Raw genomic sequence first — 13,699 nt, 5'->3', positions numbered from 1 at the left:
CACCCCCCCCCCAAGTCACCCCACTTCTCCCCACAGGACACCGCCCCCCACCACTGACAGAACCCCAGGGGTGTGGGACACCCCCCCATACCAGTGACAGACCTTCAGGAGTGCAGGACCCCCCACCTCACCACAGACAGAACCCCAGAGGTGTGGGACCCCCCCCCGCCCCCCGACTTCCCCCCCATTGACAGAACCTCAGGGGTACAGGACCCCCCCATGGTGTGTGTCCCCCCCCCACCTGACAGAACCCCAGGGCTGCACAGCCCTCCCCCCTCCAGTGACAGAACCCCAGGGGTATGGGACCCCCCTCCCCACATCACTTGCAGAACCCCATGGCTGTAGGATCCCCCCCAACACTGCTGACAGAACCCCAGGGGTGCAAGACGCCCCCCCACCCAACAGTCACCCCAGAGGACACCGCCCCCCACCACTGAGAGAGCCCTGAGGGTGCGAGACCCCCCACACACACTGTGTCCCCCCGCTGCTTACAGAACCCCAGGGGTGCGGGACCACCCCCCAAAACAGAGACAAAAGCTCAGGGGTGCAAAACACCCCCCCCCCCCGACTGACAGAACCCCCAGGGGACAGGACCCGCCCACACCACGAGCAGAACGCGGCGCCTCGGGACCACCCGCAGACCCCCCCCCCTTTTCCTCCTCGCCTGCCGTTAACGCTTCCCGGGGCGCCGGAACGGGCGGTTACCGGCGACCCCCACCACAAAAATTGTGCTTCCGAAATCTCTTGATGTCGATTCCGCGGGGGCGGCCGCGGGGCCCCCCCGTGCCACGCACGGCAGAAGCCCTTTTTAAAGCTCCGCCCCCGCCGCGCCCGCACCGGTAAGCACCAGGGTCTCCCCTAGGTCACGGCGATCCACCCCTCCCTCCCAGACAACGGCGCTTAGTTCCCTCTCTTTTTTTTTCCTCGCCTTCGCCTCTTCAGCGTTTATTTTCGCCGTTTCTGCGGTTTTTTTCCCCGTTTCCCCGCCTTTCTGCCCCGGGGATGCTATGCAAATAGCGCGGAGCATTCTGGGACGCCCCCCCCCCCCCCCGCCGCGCCCTCACGGCAGGATGCCGGTGGCGGGCGCGGCCGTGCGCATGCGTAGCCAGGCTGGCTCCTGATTGGCGGGTGCCGGCCGAAGCGGTTCCGGGTGGCGGCGGCCGGAGGGAGCGCAGCCGGCGGCGGGGCCTGGTTCCGCCCGCGGGCCATGGGGAGGTACGGCGCGGCCCTGCCCACGCTGCTGGGGGGTTTCGTCCCGCCGTTCACAGCCTAAAACACGCGAGGGAGCCGGGAGCGGGCGCGACGGGCTGTGCCCCGCCGGGCCGGGCCGGGCCGGGCCGGGCCTGCAGCCGGTGTTCAAACCCCGGCTCAGCATCGGGGGTGAAGGGCGGGATCCCGGGCTCTGAGGGGGGATCGGCCCCCACAGCCCGGCCCGGCGCCGGGGTGAGGGGCTGTCGGTGACCTGGGCTCTTCCCCACGGCTTTGGCGGCGGTTTTGCGCGGGGAGGGGTTTCGTTCGGTCCCGTCGTGGCGTTCCCCGGGGTTGGGGGGGGGGGGGGCGGGGCTGGTCAGTTCCTTAAGGTGGTGGCTGGGGAGATGCTGGAAGGGAAAAAAAAACCTCCTGAGCGGCCGTGCCTAGAGCTCTGTCGCCTCCCAGGACGCCGGTGCCGGCGCTGCGGGGGTAAAACGTGAAGCTGGGAGCTGCGTGTCGAGCAGGGAGGAGGTTTGATTTGCCCTTCAGCACCTAACGGACACATCCGGGGGAAGAAAAAAGGGCTTATTCGTTCCTTTTTAGCAAGTGCATATAAGGGATAAGTGCTCGTAGCAGATGCTGCCTCTAGCAGTGTAAGGGAGGACTTTGACTCACATAATAACTAAAGCAAAACCCAAGAACTTTCCTGCTTTTCTTTATTAACAATAAAGAGACACCCGGACCACACAGTCCTTTGCAAACCTTTTTAAATATTTGGTGACAATCGTTGTGTCGTAATGGAAAGGGGCACCCCCTGAGCTCTCCAGGGAGTGTGCTGAAGGTTTGCTTGGCTTTAACGTAGATTTTAATTACAGCTGTAACTCTGCACCATAGCTTAATGATTTACAGCAGGTTCCTCAGAGTCACTGGTGCTAATTGTGGTCACCAGAGCTATTCCAGCCGCAGAGGGAAGCTGCTGGTGCAGAGGTCTGGGCTCACCTGCATGTCCCTGCTGACAGCAGGTACCAACATACTCCGTCTTCTGACAGAAAAATGGAATTTGGCCAATTTTCTACCCCTGCTTCAGGATCCTGGGAGATGCCTCAACCTCTGCAGCAGCGCTCACTTACATGCTGCTCGCGGTTGCGTAATATCTTCTGACAAACCCCTTCGCACCCTAGTAAGGACAAGTCGTGCTCTCTTGCGTGAAACTTTCCTCTTGCAATCTGACAATAGAACGGGTGATACAAAAACTATCTGATGTTCCTGTAGGAATGAGAGTTACGTGGAAGAGGAGGAAGCGAGAGTAGGTTAACGCTGACTGCTGACGTACTGGGAAGGCTTTGGAAAATGGCCTCTCCATTCGCTGGCCCCACAGCGGTTGCTGATGTAATTAAAGATCTAGACACTCAGATAGCTGTAAGTAAAGCGCCGGGGCTTGCCTCAGGGCCGGCATGCGGGATTTGTCCTGCGAATCTGCGCATCCCGTTAGTTTTGTGTTTGATCTTAACGGCACACAAAGGGTGCGGTAAGATCCGGAAATTAATGAACAAAACGACTTTATGCTAATAAAGTCATTTCTGCCCAAGGATTTCGGGGCGCTCTTCCCTGCATGGTGGGTAAGAATTCCTGCTTTGTGGATTGGTGAAGTGAGGCGTGGGGTGAACAGCCTGAGATCAAGCCTAAGCTAAAACCAGGACTAGCACACTGAAGTCCCTCTTGATCTGGTGCTGAGTTCCTCATCCAGAAATGCCAGCTGAGGGGTTTTAGGGTATTAGTGTAATGGGTTTCCATTGTTAATTCTGTTAAAATTGAGCTAGAAACTTGCTGAGGGTGCTACAGAAGTGTGTCTTGGATATAAATCCTAAAAGGGCTCCGTGTCTGTAGGGACGGCAGTGCATGAGTGTGCCTTGGAATGAAGCACTAAAGCAGCAGCCTCTAAGTATTCCTGTGTGATTTCTGGTTTGTGTTTTGGTATGAATTAATCCAAACTAACAAAGCTTGCTCTGGTGAGGGGAGGACGTTTATTTATAGCTCAGGTAGCAGATGCTCTGTTCATCACTTCGTATGCGAATGTGCTGTAAAGCTGTTTAAACAAACTCTTTTCTTCCCCTGTAAATTCGCCCTGTGATGCACAGGCTTTTCAGAAGAGGTGTCTGCTCTCAGCAGCAGCTCCTCACCCATCTTAGGCCCAACAGCAGCTGCTGCATAAGGGGCTTTTCCATCAAACCATTCCTTAAATGCTCGTTTCACGTGACAGCCCTGTTGCCGCTGCCCACAGTGGTTGTGGGAGTGGAAGGTCCAGAGTTTGGACGAGTTTCCTTTTATGGAGCAGTAAGGACAGAGAAAAGCTTCATCAACCCTGGGGCTTAGAGCCTTCCAGCCGTGAAATACAGTAGTTGCCAGTCAGTTTGTGTGTTAACTCAGTAGCCAATAATCTGAATAACTTCAGGCACCGAAGGGTGAATCTGGAAGATCTGAGTAATCAGTTAAGCCGCCGCAGCGTGCTTCTGGTTCACTGTTAACAGCTCAATAAATCTGACTTCATTTACTGTGGCTGTTGGTGCCCGGTGTGGGAAGAACAAATCGAAGGTGTGGGTGAGCACGTGTGTTTCTGTGACGTTACCTCTGAGTACTCAGACTTGTGCTCTCAGAACTGAAAGCAAGCCTTGTCAAGCCCGCATCAAGGGATTGCTGCGGGTCAGGCTTGAAGCGTGGTGCCAAAAACGAGACGTCCAGCCTGCAGCAGACACCCAAGGGAGCCTGACCCCTGTCTTCTTCTCAGGCCCGTGGAGTGTGGAGATGAAGACTCGAACGTTGTGCCTGCCCTTCCCCTGCATTGCTGCCGCAGGAGCAAGCCGTGCTCTTTAGTTAAATCTTCTTTGCATGTTCTCTTCCCCAAAGCTGTTTGTGGTCCGAGTGAAATGTGTTCAGCAAGGCCCTGACCGGCGCGTGGGATTCAGCCCGAGGAACGAGCAGGCAGGTCAGTGCCACCACAGACCTGCCGCCTCTCGTCGGGGCGCTGCGTGCAGTGGCTGGGCTTCTCGTCGAAAACTTTGTATTCCATATATCAGGGAAGGTTTTCTCTTCTAAACGTTGCTCTTCCCTTCGTGCTGCGTCCAGAGAGACCCGATCTTCTCTAAACCTCTGGGCCCCATCAGGACACTGCAGTTCACTCTGGACAAAGGCATGATTGCCCTGTTGAATTCTTTCTCTGTTTGCTAACTGTGACTTCTGTTTCTTTTTCCAGTTGATTGGTTTGGGTCCTCACAACCCCAAGAAGAAGCAGGACCTGGATAAGCTTTATGATCTAAAAGCTAAAGCCCAACAGATTATGAACCAGTTTGGCCCTTCTACCTTGATCAACCTTTCCAACTTCTCCTCGATAAAGCCAGAACCAGCCAGCACTCCCCCGCAGAGCTCCATGGCCAACAGCACCACCGTGGCAAAGATGCCGGGGACGCCCAGCGGAGGAGGACGGCTCAGTCCTGAAAGCAACCAGGTTAGTTTCATCCCCGACTTTAGCACAACAGGGGGAGATGCTCAGACCTGCCTGTGGCTTAATTCCTCTCCTTCCTTCAACTACCTGCAAAAACTTAACGTCTATTAAAGTAGCAGTTACAGAGTGAGCAAACACCTTTATGTATTTCTTCCCTCTCAGGTGCTTCTGGGCTGGATGGGTTAGGGATGCTGTAGGTGTAGAGGTTTTTTCAGTCTCAGGAAAATATCTCTTGGAGGTGTGATTGGGAAATTCTTTTAAAATGTGGTTTTGATGGAAGGAATTAAAGCGCAGGTTTGTAGCCTCCGTCTTACTGGGGTGGTGTGAGGGACAGCAGCACTGCCGGGAGCCGCTGACTTGCGTGCTTGCTTGTTGTGGTGTGGAGTCTTTGACCCAGCAAGTGCTCCAGGAGTGCACCCTGATCTCTGCGGGCTCTGCTGGCGCTGTGGCCTCTCTGGGAAGAGTCCCCCAGCACAAACCCGTGCGCAGCAGTTCCGCCGTTGCTGTAAGGGGACCGGGAAGGGCTGGCGTTTCCTCTGTGTGTCTGGTTCACCTGACCGGGCTGACAGATGAGTGGTGATAACTTTCACCCGTATCCTATAAGGCCAAGTGTCCTGCTGTTGTTCAGCAGCAGTAAAATCCCTGCTCCTTGCCATGTTTGGGCTGAGAGGGGGCTGCCTCCTGCCCTAGAGTAACCCAGCACTGGCACAGATCTCTGGTTTCCATTTGAAACACTAACGCTGATAAGTGCTGGAGCCATGGAAATACTTCCTTTGTGCCCTGAGCACAAATACAGCCTCTGATACATTGCTTGCACTTGCTCTCTGCCTCTTAAGACTTCTAGTTTTGCCTTTGCCCCCTCTTGCCAGCAGCCTCGCTTCAGCCAGTGGCATTTTAGCACCAGTTTAGTGCAGGAGACTTATTTATCCTGGCCTGCTGCATTCCACTTTCAGTTCAGAGCAACAACTGGTGCTTGAAAATGATTCTGTAACACCTGGTGTTTCTTATCTCTGCCATTCCTGTACTGATACGCTGTGTCAACATGTGTGACTTGGGCCTGGGGGGGAGTGGGGGGAGGAGGTCTCTGTGGTTGTTCTGCCTAGGCAGCTGCTTTGCTGAAGTAGGGCAGTAAATCCTCCTTCTTCTACACGTTCAGGTTTTAACCAAGAAGAAATTGCAGGACCTGGTGCGTGAGGTGGATCCGAACGAGCAGCTGGATGAAGATGTGGAGGAAGTAGGTACCAACCCACAGCAGGGGCTGCAGAAAGAGCTAATCTGGGATTTTTGATGAACTGGTGGCTCTTTGTCCAAGGCAGGGGAGGGTTGGTTCAATTTACACTTCTGTATTCTCATGTTCGCTGCAACCTTCAGCCATCCGTGTCTGTTTCTGCGTCCCAGTGTCAAAAAGGGCTTTAAAACAGCAGTTGCAGAAAACGCTGTTGAAATACTAGCTTCTGAGGATTCATTTTCACACTTTCTGCATAATTTCAGTAGTGATAAGGCTGGTTGTTGTCCTTGTTCTGCCACAGATGCTGTTGCAGATCGCCGATGATTTCATAGAGAGCGTGGTGACGGCTGCCTGCCAGCTTGCACGGCATCGCAAATCAAACACCCTGGAAGTGAAAGATGTCCAGTTGCATCTTGGTGAGTGATTTTTATTTTTATTTTTTTTTCTTTTTCCCCTCAGCTCAGCACTGGGCGCACGCCCAGCAGTCAGGGCATGGCCACGGTGTTGGGGTGGAAACCTGTGAGTAGCTACAGATTTGTTGCTGCTTAATAATGCCTTAATAATGAGGAGATGAAGGGGGTGCCTGCCACCCCCTTTATAACCATCCCCTCTCCAAATTTTGCCGCTGTGCAGTTTGTAGCAGTCCGTCAGCCTGTGTTGAAAGGTCCCTGGCACGGGGACTACATCCTTACCGTGTTTAATGGTGTGCAGCCCTCTGCTACCCTGCTTTTGGGAAGCTTTTCTAGCTGGTGTGCGGATCCCCAGCACATCTAGCACCGGCTCCAGGCGGGCGCGCTGCCGGTACGTTCGTGATGACGAGGTGCTGACCTGCTCGCTCTCTTCCAGAGCGTCAGTGGAACATGTGGATCCCGGGCTTTGGTTCTGAAGAAATCAGGCCCTACAAAAAAGCCTGCACTACAGAAGCTCACAAACAGGTGAGGAGGAGCCCTCAGGAGCGCCAAAAATTGCTTGGTAGAAACCTGATATGGGGAGGGTGGTCTTGGATTCCTGGCGTGACGTGAATTTGTAGCCTCTTCCAAGTGGTTTGGACTTGAAACACCGTCCAGAGTCTCCTCGCCTGTTTGTGCAGAGGATTGAGTCTGCCCTGGCTCCTCTCTGGGGCTGTGCCCGAAGAGCAGCGGCGGTACCCGTTGTCTGAAGGGCAGCCCAGCTTGGAAGGGTTAAAAAAAAAAAAACCAACTGAGAGCTGCAGACAGCGACTTGTCAGCTGCCCCCTTTTGCAGATCGTGTGCTCTGAAAGGACTGGAAACGCCCTGCCAGCTCCTCCGCTTCGCTAGAAAATCCGTCCGCAGCCGTAGCCGCTCGAACCGCTCCGGGAGCTGCCGGCCCCGGGGGACCCGCAGGGCTCTGACCAGCCGCGGCTCCAGCTCCCGGGGCTGGTTTATGTCTTCAGCCCAGCGCTGCGCTTGGGCACCTTGTGAGCGGTGTACGGCTCCTGCTGCGCCCCTGCGTGAGGGTCCGCAGCCTGGGCTGCGCCCCGCCGTAGGAATTTAAACCGGTGCAAAAAGCCTAAAGGCCTGGGGAGGCGTAACAGAGGGCACGCCCTTGTCCTGGGATTTCAGCTGGAGATCGGAGCTGAGCAGCTCTGGGTTTTCCCCCCCACACCCCCCCCCCCTTAATTTTGCTTTAACTGAAGTTTGTGGTCAGAGCCAGGGAAGGAGCTGCCCTGCGGGAGCCCCCGGAGTTCACGGGTGATGATGCATCTCCCCTCCTGAAGCTCCCGCAGCAACTGCTGGGCAGGGAGAGAGGAGCCTCGGAGCGGGGTTTGATCCCCGTGCCAGCCCCGGGTGTCGAGGAGAGGAGCGCAGACGGTTTCTTTTCCTCTGGTGCCAGCTTGGGACCCCATTAAGATTCAAACGGACTTGAAAGACCTGTGTGGAAACAAGTCAGGCAGTGTCCTGGGAGAACCCGAGATAGCTTGTTCCTGCACGGTGACACGTTGTTTGGCGGTAATCTTGTCTGAGACGCTCGGCTTCCCACGTTTTTCTCTTTCTTGTTGCAGAGAATGGCACTGATTCGCAAAACTACCAAGAAATAGCCCCTGGGAAGAGCCGGGAGAAGACGCCAGTGCGTTTTGGGATATCTGCCTCTCCACTGAAGCCTCCACAATGCCATCCATGGGATATTTTTTTAATGCTTTACAGAGAAGCATATATTTTTTATTAACGGTGCAGCAATATCTTGACTTTATGAGGAGATCTGCCAAAAACATTCTACTCCCCCTTCCTCATTCCCCCAAGAGCGCAATGTATCTCAAAACAAAGACTTTTATTTGTGACTTGAAAGTGGGTTATCGTATAAGTGATTATCCAAGGGACAGAGCATTTGGTCTTGTGTGGGACAGTATTAGAAGCATCTGTAGAGGTTTTTGTTTCCTCCTTCCTGCCCCTACCTGCTCCAGTACTTTGTAATGTCAGTGTTTATATAAATACTTGCGTTTGTTTTACATGAATAAAGAAGTTATTAATCTAAAACCACGGTCTTGCGCTCTTCAAACCGCATGCAGGGGGTTTGCAAGCGAAATGGGCAGCCCCCACGTTGCCGGGTCTCTGGTAAGAGATCTCCTGCCCCCCGGGGTTTAGTGAGGGGAAGGATTTGGCCACCCTGGTTCTCGGCTTGCCTGGGACGTAAAGAAAGGCCCCGTCCCCCTGCCTGCTCTGCTCGGATCCATCAGAGAAGCTGTGGGTGCTGTTTGTCGTGGTGACGGGGGAGCCGGCAGCTCTGCGAACCCCCGCGCAACGTAGGGGGGGGGCTGTGGAGCTCATCCTGCGGGGCTCAGCCGCCCAGCACCTACGGGGGGAAACCGCCTTGGCCGAAGCAATTCAGAAACCAGTACGGGCTCTCTCCTCCCCTCACGTAGCTGCCAGCTGAGGAGCCCGGGGAGTGCGAGGAGTGGCGCCGGGATGGGTGGAGGGGAGCGGTTCTGGCACCGCCGCCGTGCTCGGCTGCTGCTGGGGGTGGGGGGGGACACAAAACACACGGGGTTGTTCACTGGCTGCTCCAGCTCCAAACCTCTTCAAACCAGAGCGCCTTGCCCTCCCGAGCTGGGAGGAGACCAGCTCTGTGTGAACGGGGTGGGTAGGAAAAGGGGGGATTCAGATCAACGCTGCTCTGCCGTGGGGCCTCGCCGGGGGCTGGGGCCAGCCTGGTGGAAAGGGGTTTGGAGGGAGAGCAGGGGAACGGGGGTGACACCCAGCTCTGCAGATCACTGCCCCGTCCCGTGCGGGGACGTCACCCTTCCCACGGGCAGCCTCAGCGCTGGCTGCTTCCCCTTCCCCAGGAAAACACAGGCAGGCAGAGAGGTGAACGGGGTGGAGGGGGGGGATGTTTAATGCGCCCCGGCCGTCGCTCGCTGCCCCTTCCTGCACCCCGGCCGCTCGCTCGCCGCCTCAGCTCCCGTGCACCGCCGTGTCCCCGGCGTCCCCAGCTCTAGCACGAGCATCTCTGCCTCTTCTCCTCCTTCTCCGGCCGCCGAGCCTCGCGCGGCGGCGCCGGCAGCGGGACGCTGCTCTTCACCCCGTCCCACGCCTCGGTGGGCGCCAGCCGCCCCGTTTGCAGCGCCTGGTAGATGGCCGCCGTCAGCATCTGGAAAGCCTGGGCCACGTTGCTGGCGTCCTTGGCCGAGGTTTCGACGTACCGCACCCCCAGCGAGGCTGCCAGCTTCTCGGCCTCCTTCCTGCCCACCCGCCGCTGCCCCGCCAGGTCGCTCTTGTGCCCCACCAGCAAGAAGACGATGCCGGATGGCCGGACCGTGTCCGTCACCTCCCGGTGCCACTGCCGGACGCTCTCGAAGGACGCGCGGTTGGTGAGGTCGAAGAGCAGCATCCCCCCGGCCGAGTTGCGGTAGTAGGAGCGAGTGACGGATCTGGGGTGCGAAGAGGAACGGGGTGAGCAGCCCCCCCCAGCCCCTCCCGGGGATCCCCTGTGCTGCTTTGGGCAGCATCTCCCCTGCCTGCAGAGCAGCCCCGGCTGCATCCTGCCCCCCCCCCGAAACCGCCACACCGAGCCCGAGCCGCCGTACGAGGAGGGGGGAGAATCGGCCCTTTTGCTGTATCAGCAAGTGGGACAGGCAGCTCTGTCCCTGCTTGGCCACCAAAGCGCCTCTGTCCCCTGCAGCCACAGCCCCCGAGCTCTCCCGTGTCCTGCAGCCACGTTCCCTGTGCTCTCCCATCTCCCGCAGCCACAGTCCTGGAGCTCTCCTGTCCCTCGCAGCCACAGGCCTGCCATCCCCTGCAGCCATGTCCCCTGTCCCCTGCAGCCGTGTCCCCTGTCCCCTGTGGCGGTGAGCAGCCCCAGCACTGAGGTGTGAAGGCTCCAGGCAGCTGAGCTGAGGAAGCCACTTTGCTCAGCATCCCGTGGGCTCCCAGCCTCTTCCCCCAGCCCTCTGCAGCTGGTGGGGCAGAAGGGTGCTTGGGGGGGGGGGTGGGGGGGGGAACGTCCCATACCCCATTTGGAGCTGGAGCAAGGGTTTACAAGGCAACCCCAGGGCTCCTTTCCCTTGGTTTTGGCTCATCTGGGCCCTTCAGCCAGTGCTGGGCGTTGTGGTTCTTCACCCCAGCAAGGGGGTGGGGGGGGGACACGGCTGTATCCAGGCCCTCCCCGTCACTGGGAACCACAATATCCCACCCGCACCCCAAATCCAGGTGGACACCCGGCTCCGTCACCCCCTCCCCACCCCACGTCCCGGAGCCAGACCCACCTGAACCGCTCCTGCCCGGCCGTATCCCAGAACTGCAGCTTCACCCGCAGCCCCGGCTCCAGCTCCACGAACTGGACGTAGAAGTCCACCCCCACCGTCTGGTTGACGGCGTCCAGGAAGACGCCCTCGGTGTACCGCCGCAGCAGCGAGGACTTCCCCACCGTGGAGTCCCCCAGCATGATCACCCGGAACTGGTACTGCCACCGCGGCTCCATCGGCAGCTCCGACACCCGCCGGGACCCGTCGCCCCCGCGCCGGGTGCGTGTCGGGGCAGGCAAGCAGGGCCGGGCACTCCTCCACCCAAGAGGCGTTCCCACCCCGCCACGGGAAGCCCTTTTTCTCCCTTTATTTTGGCTCCATCCAGCTGGAAGCAGTCGCGGTGGGGGGGGGGGGGGTGCCCGGTTCCATTTTCCCAGGGGGTGACCGTGGGACAGAACGCCTGGCACGTGCCACGGCCACCTGCAGGCATGGGAAGGGGCGGGGGGGGGGGGGGGGGGAGGTGTTACCCCCACCAGCGACCCCATCCCCGAAGCAGAGCATCCCCCACGGCATGGCTTGAGCACCGTGGCGCGTCCCAGCCAGGGGTCCAGCGCTCGGCCCAGCATTTTAGTGTGGAAAAGCTTCAGGTTTATTAAAAACACTCCTGCGGGGCGGTGGCGGGGGGGGGAGGATTATTTTTTCAGAGCCCTGCAAATTAAGGCTTGAAACAAACCTGAGGTGGGGACGCAGCCCCACGCATCACCCGAGGGCAGCGGGCTGGGGCGGGGAGAGAAAAATCCCCGCGTGTGTGTCCCATCCCTGTCAGCACTGGCAGCGCTCCCGGGGCTCCCCCCGTGCCGGGGGGCGGCGGCAGCTCTGGCCAGGGATGAGCCTGATGCCACCGCAGCCCTGGTGAGGGGCGAGACCCCCCGGCCCCAGCGCCCGCTGGATGCCCCCTGCCAGCAGCTGGAAGGCCAGCTCCACGTTGAGGTTGCTGCGGGCCGAGGTTTCCACGAAGGCCATGCCCAGGGTGGCGGCCAGCTGCCCGGCCTCCTCCGCCGACACGGCTCGCTCGCCCGCCAGGTCGCACTTGTGTCCCACCAGGACGAAAGAAACGGGGGGCCCGTCCCCCGCGGCTTCGCGGTACCACTCCGGGACGTGCTCGAAGGACGCCCGGTTGGTGAGGTCAAACACCAGCAGCACCCCCGCCGCGCTCCGGTAGAAGGATCTGGTGATGGACCTGGGCACACAGAGATTGGGGGGGGGGCGGGTTTAGGGGACACCCCAGCACTCCGCCAGCCCCCGCACTTACTTCCCTGTGGCAGGGCTCGGGGGATTTTGGGGTTCCAGCTGGGACTGCGGGAGCAGGAAGGGGAAATCTGCCTGCACCCCTCTGCACCCCCATTTTCTGTTCAGCGTCCCCCCGCTCCAGACTGGGGGGGCTCCAGAGGAGATGTGTGGGGTTTTACAGGGGCTCTGGGGTTCCTCCGTCCCAGAGGTGCAGTGGGGATGGGGCAGCACCCTTGGGTGGGTGTCAACGAGGACAGGCATCGGGCAGAAATGGGGCACCCCTAGACCAACCTTGGGCCCCCCAAAAGGCTCCCAGGGCCGGAGGCAGCGCAGGACCCCCTGGCATTCCAGCCCTTCACGCCCCATTTGAGCCTCTTTCCCGCTTCCAGGAGCTCCAGGCTCCAGGTTGATGAAATCAGGAAGGAAATCACCCAGCCCACCAGCACCCCAGGACCCAGCCCAGCTCCTTTGCCCCCCCGCCCCCCCCCCCCCCCGGCCCCAAAATCAGCTCCGGATTCCCTACAAGCACAAGGTCACAACAGCCCCTAAAAGCGTCACCGTCTGTCCCCCGCACACCCAGCCGAGGACTTTACACCCACGCCGGGGGGGGGGATGAGGCAGCTGGGTGCTGGGGTCCCGCCCGGGTTGGGGGGGGGGGGGGGGGGCTGTATCCCTTGTCCCCACCTCACCTGAACCTCTCCTGGCCGGCCGTGTCCCAGAGCTGCAGCTTGGCCTTGCCGGCGGGCGGCAGCGGGACCGTGCGGCTGTAAAACTCCACGCCAACGGTGGGGCAGGGGGTGGCCGGCCCCCCGCCCGCACCCTCGGCGAAGCAGCGCAGCAGCGACGACTTCCCCACCGCCGCGTCCCCCAGCACGATGATGCGGAACTGGTAGTGTCCCTCGGGGTCCTGGGGGGGACCCGTCGCCGTCCCCATGCTGGCGGCTGCGCCCGGTGGGAGGTCAAATTCACCAGCCCCAGGCTGGACGGATCCTGACCCAGCTGCGCTTCCCTGCGCTGGTGGGACCCGGGGACAGGTCTCCACCCTTGTCCCCACCCCGCAGCACCTTCCCTGGGGATGGCTCTGGCCTCGCAGTCACCCCGGGCTGACAAACAAACCGTCCTGGGGAGGAGGGAGAAGCCGCCGGCTCTGTCATCATCCCCAGGACGCTGTTACTGTCACGTGCCAGCTCTGTCCCAGCTTTGGTGACAGAGGTGGGGACAGCCAGGCTGTGGGTGTACGAACACGCTGCCACAGAGGGACTGGTGCCCCCTCAAGGAAGCCAAAATCCTGGGAGACCTGGAAGGGACGAGCTCTGGGGGAAAAGAGGGTCTTGAATCCCCACGGGGAAAGGGGCGAGAGGCACCAACTCCGCCCCGTCCTCCCCCTCCGACTGCTGGGCAGACCCTGGGGATGACAACCCCGGCTCACCCTGTGGCAGCTCTGGGGCTGTTTTCACCCCCAGTTTGTTCTCCCTTGTGAGAAAACGGGTGACTCATCACCCCAGGCTGCAGCACGAGATGGTGGCAATGTTGCAAGGCGCTGCCTTTTCCTGGGCAGGAGCTTTTCCGTGCACCCCTTGTCACTTCCCACCCGGCTTTCTGGTGCACCCAGGGACCCAGCGCTGCAGAGGGGGAAGCCCCGGCCGTGGGTGCTGCACCAGCTCCATGGCTGGAGGGTTAGTCCAGCGCCAGGTCAAGGCAGTAGCTCTGCATCAGCTCCTTCAGGTGGTAACTCCCGTGTTAGGAGCGCCAACTTGCACAGAAAAAGCGTCAAGACACCGATTTCCAGGAG

At 59.5% G+C, this 13,699-nt stretch overlaps 3 protein-coding genes and 1 non-coding gene across 6 annotated transcripts; 1 reads left to right on the top strand and 3 right to left on the bottom strand.

Moving 5' to 3' along the window:
- Positions 1–681: 681 nt before the first annotated feature.
- On the bottom strand, positions 682–810 carry LOC116963987. The gene has a single exon (XR_004408493.2). It is a non-coding gene; the product is annotated as a U11 spliceosomal RNA (small nuclear RNA).
- Positions 811–1,108: 298 nt separating this feature from the next.
- On the top strand, positions 1,109–8,413 carry TAF12 (TATA-box binding protein associated factor 12). 3 transcript variants are annotated; one of them, XM_042793812.1, is made up of 7 exons: positions 1,121–1,215; positions 4,096–4,174; positions 4,442–4,693; positions 5,847–5,924; positions 6,220–6,334; positions 6,765–6,853; positions 7,942–8,413. In XM_042793812.1, exons 3-7 carry the CDS (start codon positions 4,526–4,528, stop codon positions 7,975–7,977), a joined length of 486 nt encoding a protein of 161 aa, XP_042649746.1. In that variant the 5' UTR covers positions 1,121–1,215; positions 4,096–4,174; positions 4,442–4,525; the 3' UTR covers positions 7,978–8,413. The 3 variants fall into 3 exon arrangements, with proteins under 3 accessions (XP_042649745.1, XP_042649746.1, XP_042649744.1); XM_042793810.1 differs by lacking the exon at positions 4,096–4,174 and adding an exon at positions 2,464–2,610 and having other exon boundaries at positions 1,139–1,215; XM_042793811.1 differs by lacking the exon at positions 4,096–4,174 and having other exon boundaries at positions 1,109–1,215.
- An 839-nt stretch (positions 8,414–9,252) lies between these two features.
- LOC122153529 (ras-related protein Rab-39B-like) lies at positions 9,253–10,912 on the bottom strand. Its single transcript, XM_042793809.1, has 2 exons — positions 10,639–10,912; positions 9,253–9,804 (listed from the first exon to the last, which is right to left on the bottom strand). The coding sequence occupies exons 1-2, from the start codon at positions 10,851–10,853 to the stop codon at positions 9,369–9,371; spliced, it is 651 nt and encodes a 216-aa protein (XP_042649743.1). The 5' UTR covers positions 10,854–10,912; the 3' UTR covers positions 9,253–9,368.
- Positions 10,913–11,294: 382 nt separating this feature from the next.
- LOC116963980 (ras-related protein Rab-42) lies at positions 11,295–12,928 on the bottom strand. Its single transcript, XM_042793805.1, has 2 exons — positions 12,597–12,928; positions 11,295–11,857 (listed from the first exon to the last, which is right to left on the bottom strand). Exons 1-2 carry the CDS (start codon positions 12,839–12,841, stop codon positions 11,440–11,442), a joined length of 663 nt encoding a protein of 220 aa, XP_042649739.1. The 5' UTR covers positions 12,842–12,928; the 3' UTR covers positions 11,295–11,439.
- Positions 12,929–13,699: the final 771 nt, after the last annotated feature.

The sequence above is a fragment of the Tyto alba genome, unplaced genomic scaffold (genome assembly GCF_018691265.1).
Source record: "Tyto alba isolate M040663 unplaced genomic scaffold, T.alba_DEE_v4.0 Super-Scaffold_20, whole genome shotgun sequence".
NCBI classification, from domain to species: Eukaryota; Metazoa; Chordata; class Aves; order Strigiformes; family Tytonidae; genus Tyto; species Tyto alba.
This window is presented reverse-complemented; position numbering and strand designations above follow the sequence as displayed.

What these genes read in the sequence shown, in the direction of transcription:
- TAF12 (XM_042793810.1), top strand. Translation starts at nt 2,542, where the DNA reads ATGGCCTCTCCATTCGCTGGCCCCACAGCGGTTGCTGATGTAATTAAA. An exon ending in ATCTAGACACTCAGATAGCT is followed by an intron (nt 2,611 to 4,441) that starts GTAAGTAAAGCG and finishes TTCTTTTTCCAG; the next exon opens with TTGATTGGTTTGGGTCCTCA. An exon ending in CTACAGAAGCTCACAAACAG is followed by an intron (nt 6,854 to 7,941) that starts GTGAGGAGGAGC and finishes TTCTTGTTGCAG; the next exon opens with AGAATGGCACTGATTCGCAA.
- LOC122153529 (XM_042793809.1), bottom strand. Translation starts at nt 10,853, where the DNA reads ATGGAGCCGCGGTGGCAGTACCAGTTCCGGGTGATCATGCTGGGGGAC. An exon ending in GCCGGGCAGGAGCGGTTCAG is followed by an intron (nt 9,805 to 10,638) that starts GTGGGTCTGGCT and finishes TTCGCACCCCAG; the next exon opens with ATCCGTCACTCGCTCCTACT.
- LOC116963980 (XM_042793805.1), bottom strand. Translation starts at nt 12,841, where the DNA reads ATGGGGACGGCGACGGGTCCCCCCCAGGACCCCGAGGGACACTACCAG. An exon ending in GCCGGCCAGGAGAGGTTCAG is followed by an intron (nt 11,858 to 12,596) that starts GTGAGGTGGGGA and finishes CTGTGTGCCCAG; the next exon opens with GTCCATCACCAGATCCTTCT.